Below are 9809 nucleotides of genomic sequence, written 5' to 3' on the forward strand. Positions count from 1 at the left end.
ATGTTGGGGATATCATAAATAGTGGGGATGACAAGAAAAGAAGGGAAAGGAAGAGGTCTTTATCTTTTAACTAATTGCAGACTTTGTCATTGAGCTCCTATCGATATTTGATGCCACCTTTCTAGAACATCAACAACAAGAACGGCAAGTATCATGCTCATGCCCAGGCACAATTTCACACTAGAAAGTAGATTCTGACCTACTCTTGTATGAATGGTTTGAATTAGGAGCCATTGTAGGATAATGGAAGCAAATCTCTTAGATTGCATTTGGTAGCCGGTAATTTGAATCAATTTAAAATGGGCCCATTGGATCATTGCGTTTGGTGTACTTTTTATGTGGCAATCCAGATTACCTATTATGAGGCAATCCAGATTGCCTTTAAGAGGGGTGGCTATCCAGATTATCACATCTTTGGTAACCTTACAATAAATTTTTTAGACGAAATTATCCTCATCAAAAAAATCAAACAAAACTCGAGTTTTGCTATGGTGCTCTAAAGGCGGAGGAGGCATGAAGAGTTGGGGGGAGACCGTGGAGAAGCCACAGGCTACGGGGGGGAAGGTAGGGAACCGTCGAGAAGCCGCGAGCTGCCAGAGGAGATGGGGGGATGGGCGGTGGTGTAGGAAATTACGGAGAAGCTGTCGGCTGCCACCAAATGGGGGGACACGTAGATAAGCCATGGGCTGTCAGGGGGGAGGTGGGGAATCGCTGAGAAGCTACGGGCTACTAGAGGAAGTGGGGGAGATGGGCGGTGGTGTGGGGAATCGAGAAGAAGCCGCAAGCTACTGCCAGAGGGGGGGACGTGTGGTGGTCTAAGGAATCACGGAGAAGCCACAGACTATCAGGGGGAGGTGGGGAACCACTGAGAAGCCACGGGTTGCTGGAGGAGGTGGGGGAGAAATGGGCGGTGGTGTGGGGAACCACAAAGAAGTCACAAGCTACTGGGGGGAGGTGGGGAACCGCTGAGAAGCCACGGGCTGCTGAGGGTGTGGGGCTGGGAGGGCGGCGCGCAGAGGAGCCACGACTCTTGGGGAGGACGGTGCATAGAAGAGCCACGATGCCCGGGGGGGCAGTGTGCAGGGGGATGGAGCACGCAGAGGAGCCGCGGTGTCGAGTGGGATGGTGGGGGAATAGGAGCCACAAGTGACAAGGGTGGGGGGTGGTGTGAAGTAGGGCTGAGCAAATAATCGAAATCCGAAGAAACCTATCCAATCCGACCTAATAAACATTAGTTTCGATCGGTTGAAAGACATAAATCAGATGAAATCAGATTGAAATTTATAAAAAATTAGTTATTTACGATTGGATTCGATTCCTACACTTTTAAACTGCATGAAACCAAACTCAACCGATGTAGTATTTCATAAACTCACTTTTATTTTGGGATGGTGACGTTTAGATTTCAATATTTTATTCTAAAAGATACCGCATCACCCATTTAAATTTATAAAAATATTAATGTTAAATTGTTGATGGAAGCACATCAATTTGAGATAATTCTAAAATGAAAGTTTCAGATGTAGTTGCTTTTAGATGAGTAAGTCTTTTTTTTTCTATTTTATTTTGTACATGTTCAAAAAAAAGTTCAAAATTTGTAACTTATAAGGTTTAGATCTTTTTTGCATTAAATTGATTAAAAAAAAAGGCAAATAAGCTTAAGTGGTCCAACATTGAGTCTAAAATCAATACTGGATCAATATTAAAGTCCAAACTGACACTATCCATCCGAACCCGCTATAAACCGTTCACTTCAGTTTCAAATGGTTTATACATGATAAACGGTCAGCAGTGAATTAAATTTTTTTCAATTTGATTGGATTCAGTTGGATAAAATTTTTCTCTCAATCTGATCGAACCCGACCCATGCTCAGTCCTAGTGCGGAGGAGCCATGGGTTAACGGGAGGGGGGTTGCAGAAGGAGATGGAGGAGGGGCCCGGGGGGGTGCGGAGGAGCCGCAAGTGGTGCTGCCTGAGGAGGTTGGTGGGCATGGAGAAGCCACGGACATGGAGAAAGAGGAAAGAAAAAAATATATGATAATAAAATATTATTTTTTTTAAAAATAAAATATATAAAAATAGTAATAATAAAATAATAAAGTCAAGGAGTTTTTATCCTTTCATCAAAAAGGGGAGAAGTGATCAAATCAAACATCCTCTTGTCCTTCCGAAAAATATGTTTTATAGTATATAAAGTTAAACTAATTGATATTTTCTGATGAATATATTTTAATTAATAAACAATAAAAAATTATGGTCATCCATCGACGGTGGTGGCGGCGGATGGTGGCGGTCTATAAAGATGGTGGGGGTGGCGGTCGACGGTCAGCGGTCGCAGTAGGGGTGACGGCCAACGGTCGGCGGTCAGGCATATTGCCGTCTGGCAACCACGACGTTAAGATAATGTTGAGTATAAGTCATGGTATATAGATTTTTAATAGATTTGACTTAGGAATATTTTAAAATTTTAATTTCACATTACTGATAATTTGATTGTCATATCAAACATGTCAATCAAGATTCTTAATAATTTTACTGTAATATTACCTGCATGTACTAAACATAGTAATCAATATTATTAATAATTTGACGATAATAATCTATCTTGAAGGTAATTTAGATTATTTTTTAAAATTACTTAGTGATGCACCAAATATAATCTTATGAGAAAACTCAAAAAGTGAAGACGGACGAGAAGCTTATCCATAAAATTGAAGTTTAAAAGAAAGTGAAATATCTATTTGATGGTTGGCAAACTTTTTTCTGATTTAGTACAACCCAGAAGTGACCGAGAAATAGATGATACTACAATAGCACCAACTGAACAAACATTGATATTTTATGGAACTTTAATTGCAAGATAAGATGTTGATCAAGAAATAAATTTGGAGGACGAGATCAGAACAAGATGTCAAGCAAATGCATCATCCCTATCTCTGATGGACAGCTCCAGCTTGCTGTGGTGTACTAGGTAATTTTTACCGAAGCTTCAAATGCATATTTCTATTAAAATTTTCTCCTTCCCTCTTATGACCAAAGCATCTACTCCTACAAAGAGGAGAGCTTCTTCTCCGTTTGCCTAAAATTTTTTTTTTGGTAATTACATGTAACAGAGTAGCCATATTTCAAGAAGTACTTCACGTGAAGGGCAACAGACGGAAAATTGCCATCGGTGACGTACCAACTGCCATGGTGTAGCTTTTTCTATGATACTGGTGGAGGCCCATTACCCAAGCGCCCCACATGATCATGGCAATAACAAGGAACTTTCTTCTTATCAAAAAAAAAAAAAAAACAAGGAACTTTCTACACCACGGCTAATATAAAGTTTCTCGATTTCACATGCGGAGTATTTCTAATTTTCTTATAATTGTCATCATCAAATTATAAAAGTAATTACATTAATATTAGCATGGTCAATCTCTTTGAATTAAAAAATAAATTTATGATTTTTTCTCATTTTGTTGATGCCAGCCAAGTTTTCCGGATAAGAAAAAGCCCCCTAACCGAATCGCATTTTTATATTTTACAGCAAATTAAAAAAGAAAAGAAAAGATCGACCGAAAAAACACGGAATTTAGCAGGGGTGATGCGTCCTGCTGAAGCCGTTCACATTGGCGAATAATCCGACCAGCTCCTGCCGATAAGGTAAGAATGACCGCCGCCCGCCTTTCACCTTCTCCCCGTTCCCCTTCCCGTAGTACAGCCGGTGGGCGGTAGCCAGATCCAACTCCGTCGCCCGACCCGCTCTCTTTGCCGGCGCATTCGCTGCCTTAGGGTTAGCATGAGAGTTTTTGGTCTTATCCATCGATGGAGGCGACGGCGACGCCGCTATGAAGACGAACTTCTCCTTCCCGTCGCTGTGACTCCGCCCCACTACCAGGTCCCGGAGCCGCCACCGCCGGGCCGACCCAGTGGAGGCGCTCTTCTTGCAGCGCTCTGGTGTCTGCGGCGCCGACCGCGGCGACCACGCACAATACTCCCCTACCGCCTCAAACGACGAGGAGCTCCGGTCCTCCATCACGAGCCGCCGGAGGGGGACCCCCTCCTCTACCCCCGTCGCCGGTTCGCCGACGGTGGAGAGGAGGAGGCTGCGGTCAAAGACCGGGTAGGCGGGAAGGATGCGGCCGTTGGATAAGATCTCATCGGCCGTGATGGAGGCGTCCGCCACCGGGTCCCTCCCCACGAAGGTGAACTCGAAATCGTCGCTGGAGTCGTCGTCGTCGGCGCCCTCCTCATCGGGGCGATCGGCAGGGGGGATCTGATGAGGGGATTCCCGATGGATGGTGGTGATCTCCTCCTGGGCCTCGCCGAAGCTGGGGGAGAGCGTGAGGTCGGGCTGCTTCTCTCGGTGTTCCGGCATAGCTCGAGATGTTTCTTTCTCTACGATCCCTGTATTCTTGCTCTATGGGAAGGGGATGGACAGCGGCGTTTATAAAGGCGGGGTGGAGGGGGGAACCGCAGGCCTCAATGCCATGGAACTTTCGTACGTGGGGAACCGCGTTTACCGGCCGCGATGTCGCACGTGCGATAATATCTAGAAGGTCAAGCGACGGATCTGTTCGAGAGTTCCCACGGCATCGTAACGGCGTCGTTTAAGCGTTCTGTTAACTCATTATTTATAAATTACAGACTCACAATATTACTTTTTGTTAATTCCTAGCAGTCAGATATGGGTCATAAATATTAGAAAAAAAAATCTGAAAAGTTAAATTATTTTTTGTATAATCTTTTAAAGAGAATGGTGAGATTCTTTTTAAAATATTCTTTGTGTTCACATGCTTCAAAGGAGTATTTGGTATTCATATTGTTTTTATTTTAAAACCAACATTTTAATTTTTTTAATTAACTAATATATTTATATAAAAATCTGTTTTATTATGATAAAAGTGAAAAGATAATAAAAATTAGATAAAATTATAATAGAATATTTTTAAAATTTATTAATATTATTTTTATATAATATAAATAATATTTTTTATCATTATAAAATGAATGAGTTAAAATTATGAACAAAATTACCTCAATTTATAAATATTCTTATCTCATCTATATCTGAGGTTCTGAATTCCGACAAATCATTTGAGAATAAGATAAACTTGAGTTAGATCTTGTTCATTACATCTTTAACTTTTGCCTTTAAAGTCGTTGTTTGTGAAAATGAAAAGAATAATATTATTTTCATTTTATTTGTGATGAGATAATAAAGGTCTTCTAAATACATGATGTATATTTCAAATATAATAGCCCTCTCCTCTCTAAATCCTGAAACCATCAAACGGCCGTTATCTTAGATAGCTATCTTTTATTCGAGACGCGCTGGCTCACGCGAAGGAACCTTCTCCCGAAAGGTACCGTGCGAAATTTTCTACAGGGTTTTTGCCATGTTTAATAGCATCCGCGCGTCATCTTCGAACCTGGAAAATTCCGAGGGAGGACATCTCCCGTCAGTGCACAGGTGTCAATGGTCCCTACAAAAAAAAGTAATGAGTTTTCAAATCAACAGCATGAATTTATGTTGTAATGCTATGATGACAAAGCCACAACGACCAACGTTTGGCTTCAGAACTCTATTGATTTATTATAACCAGCAAACTTGCTATCAAATATTTTATAGATAATAGTAGAAAAATGGGTAATATGTGCACCCTGCCTTGGGATGCAAGAAAATATAAAGAATATATGGACATGATGCGTTTCCTTCAAGAAGGGGGAAAAAAAAAACTATAGATGTGATGCATTATGTTATGGTCAAACCATGTTTGAATGTTGCAGTCTAAGCTGTGGAGGGATTGGTTCAGAAACTTCCTTGCATAGCTGCGCATATGACAGCATGGGTAACCAAGTGGCGTTCCATTTCTTGAACTGCAAGATACCATGGCACTCTGTGATCGAGCACGTGATTGAATTGAAAGAATCCGCTCAAGATGGTACGAGAAATATTATTTGCACGTGCAATAAATGAAAGAAGACTGATTGGTAAATATAGGTGCAAAAGATATAGGAGTGGATTATATACGATTGGTGCCACAAATTGGGCATCCCCTTGTGGCCTTCCCAACTTTCTTGAATGATTCTGTTCGATTGGACTATTGGACTAAGAAGGTCCTGTCTGGCAGCCCACATGATGAATAAACCCCTTCGGCGGTAGGATGTTGGGAAAGGAACAGCCATGGTGGAGGAGAATCTTAGACTACGTTTAGTTCATTGCTTAGAGCCCTGGAATGGAATTGGAATTCCAATTATGGCCCCATGGTATAGCAATAAAGAAAAGAATCATATTTTACTTGGGATCATGATCCTTTTATTTGAAGATCGGGCAGGAGATGGGATCTGACCACCCCAAGACTCATCGAGCCAGTATAGGGTCAGTATCGGGCCTGGTCCAAGAAGAATTGGATCAGGCTGATACTTTTGGAGCCTGGAATGAACGTGGCTCGAATAATAAGCTTGGTCCAAGCCCAAACATAAGCCTACCTCTCCACAACCAACCCCCCCCCCCCCCCTTCTCTCTCTCTCTCTCAATATCAATCTCTCCCCTCCCTCCTTATCTCTTTTCTCCCTTCTCTCCCCCTCGCAAACTCTCTCTCCGCCCATACTCTCTCTCATTTTGCACCGGAGAAGAGGCTAAGGCCTAATCCAAGCCTAATCAGGTTTCCGACCAAGCTTGGAGTCAGGCTCAGATGGGTATTTTGAAAAAAATTGTGCGTCATCTGGTTCGAATTGGGACTTAAGCTGTATAGAAACCCAACCTAATTGGACTTGATTGTAGCCCTATTTGAAGGAATGCCAATTCCACTCTTACATGGAACGAGTAGCCATTTCTCTGAAAATAAGAATGGTGATTGTTGTTGCAAGGCTCCAAAAGAAGAATGGTGAGATCAATTAAGAACCAAGCTGGAGTATCGAAGAGGGTCAAGTAGGCGAAGTCCATAAGTGATTATGCAAAAAAAGTCCTAAAACCAGTAAGATACCTTCTAGTTTAGGACCCTCCGATGCTTAATTCGGTCGAGACCTTGAGAATAGATAGTAAAAAAATAGAAAATAAAAAAATAAAAAATAGAGAGAGTAAAATGGAGTAGTGAGAACTCAAATTTTCTTTGGTAGAGGAGAGAGTTTAGCATAGTCTTGGCTCCGAGCATTATGACTTACCTTCAGAGAGACTCTATTTCTATTTTATATAGAGGAGCTTACTTAGCTATTAAGTCATAAAGAAAGTTTGTTAAGCCGTTAGTGACTGTCTGATTTGGAGAATCTTATTTGTTGGATCGCTAGTTTGTTATAACGGCATGGCCAACTGTAGAAAGATCGTGGATTGTTATTCATCCATATGGAGAATAGCTGTAACACAGTTGGAAAGTAATAGGACTGAGCACAGGTCGGGTTCGATCGGATAAAGAAAAATTTTCATCTGACTAAACCCAATCGGGTTGAAAAAATTCAATCTGCAATCGATCATTTATCATGTATAAATCATTTGAAATTGAAATGAACAGTTTGTAACGGGTTCTGATTGGTTGTATCAGTTTGAGCTTCAGTGTTGATCCAATATTGATTTTCAGTCCAATGTTGGCCCACTTAGGCTTATTTATTTATTTTTTAATGAATTTAATGCAAAAAGATCTAAACTTTATAAATTATAAATTTTAGCTTATTTTTGAACTTGTATAAAATAAAACAGAAAAAGAAAATATTTATTCATCTAAAAGTAACTACATCTGAAAGTTTTCACTTTAGAATTGTCTCAAATTGATGTGCTTCCATCAACAATTCAATATTGATATTCCTATGAATCCAAATAGGTGACAGGGTATTTTTTAGAATGAAGTATTGAAGTCGAAATGATGTCATCCTAAAATGAAAGTAAGTTTGTAAAATATTACATCGGTTAGGTTTGGTTTCATATGGATTAAAAGTGTAGGAACCAAATCCGACCGTAAATATTCAATTTTTCACAAACCTCAATCCGATTCCATTTAATTTATGTCTTTCAACCGATCGAAACTGATATTTATTGGGTCAAATTGGGTGGATTTCTTCAGATTTTGATTATTTGCTCAATCCTAAAAAGTAACTAACCTAGAATATATCTGATCTTAAAAGAGATCGATAAATGATCGATGTCCCAAGTAACATATCGGTAGATGGCTCGATCAGCCATAATACCAGATTGATAAGCATTTTAGATTGGTTCAGATCAGTATACAACCAATCTGCCTCCAAAGTCATTTAATACTTCATTATCAAATCAGAAACATGCTAATTCTTTCTGATGTTGCCACGTGGTCAAAAGTCAGATAGATATACTAACACATTGCTTCCCACTTTTCATATCCGAAGTGACGTTTCTCACATCGATTGTGGGAAGTAGACCTGGAGATGTTCTCTAAGCTCTGCCGCCAATGATAAATACGTCATAGGGCGGTTGCGACGGTATTAATTTTTAATGATATGAAGAAATACGTCGCTTTTCGAAAATGACTCATCAGAATCCTCAGTGAATATGGGGGCTTAAAAAATTGGGAGGCCATCATTACTCCGGAGATCACACCTTGATTTATTAAATGCCCGTCTTGCCATTTGTCAACACACTATTGGTTGCCATAGCTTTTATACGGATCAAGCCTCTATAGCTTAATCTAGGCAGAGGTGCGTCAAATAGTTTCTTCTCAAAGGATCAAATTATGGCCAAGTGTCACCGATCTGTTGGTAGTTGAAATTAATCTAGATCGTTGGCTATTTTTATAAATAGGTCAGTACTCCTACTCCAAAAGTTACTTTACTATTTTACTATGTGGAAGCACTGTTGAAATTTCTTCAGAGCATCTTCAATCTATTTTCAGTACTTCAAAAATCAGAGAAGAAAGGTCTCAGCATCATCGAAAATGAAGAAAAAGAGTTTTCAAGGCTTTCTCCCCATCCATTAGGTAGATTCTACTGTTCTTTGCCTCTTTTTCTTTTGTATTTTAGATCTTTAGGTCTTGTATCCTTTATTTTTTTTTAATAGATTTCTCTCTTTTTTTGTCTATTTTCACCTTTTATTCTTTTGTTTTACTCTTTTTTTCATAAAAATATCTTCTGGTGGTGATGAGATGAGAGAAAAAATTAATCTGGATGATCGAGTATCTCGATCAACCCAGCCCCAGATCGAGCTTGAGATGGTAACTCCATCTTGGGCAGCCGTCAAGGTAGGTACTTCAGATCGAGATGATCCAGAATCTCCAATATGGCGATTTTTAGATTACTTCGGTCCGGGTACCAAACAATCCATCCTTATCAAATCCGATCTTTAGGAACTTAGAGAAAAATATCAAATTTTTGAAGATTTTCAACTAATAGTTTCAGATCAGGATGATTGGGTTACTGAACCTCTGGAGTAGATTATTGCATTATGATGGGGTACTTCGATCTGGACTTTGGTTTCTTCTTCACCCCTTTATCAGCAATGTCTTAGATTTCTATAGGCTTCACTCAATCCAAATAACTCTAAATGCTATTAGAATGATAATAATCTTTATCATTTCTTGTGGTTTTGCTAGTATAGAACATAGGATTTCTCTCTTCGAGGCATTGTTCATCCTGAAGAAACATCCTTATGAAAAAGGCTGATGATATTTTTCACCTCGATCAAAATATAAATTTGGTTCAAATCTTTCCTCCTCCATCCATGATTAGAAAAATTATTATTTTTTGTTTCTTTTAGTACTCCTTGGGGTTTCAATTGTAGCTAGTGTAAGCCTGAGATCAAATGGAACTCCAATAATAAGGTCCTTCTTAGGGATGAGGAGTCTTTTGCAATACTGCTGGGT

General features: G+C 39.9%; 1 protein-coding gene across 1 annotated transcript; it reads right to left on the reverse strand.

Moving 5' to 3' along the window:
• Window positions 1-3384: 3384 nt before the first annotated feature.
• LOC105056283 (uncharacterized) lies at window positions 3385-4421 on the reverse strand. Its single transcript, XM_010938426.3, has one exon. It carries the CDS (start codon window positions 4361-4363, stop codon window positions 3578-3580), a length of 786 nt encoding a protein of 261 aa, XP_010936728.1. The 5' UTR covers window positions 4364-4421; the 3' UTR covers window positions 3385-3577.
• Window positions 4422-9809: the final 5388 nt, after the last annotated feature.

This window comes from Elaeis guineensis, chromosome 13 (assembly GCF_000442705.2).
Source record: "Elaeis guineensis isolate ETL-2024a chromosome 13, EG11, whole genome shotgun sequence".
In the NCBI taxonomy this organism is placed as follows: Eukaryota; Viridiplantae; Streptophyta; class Magnoliopsida; order Arecales; family Arecaceae; genus Elaeis; species Elaeis guineensis.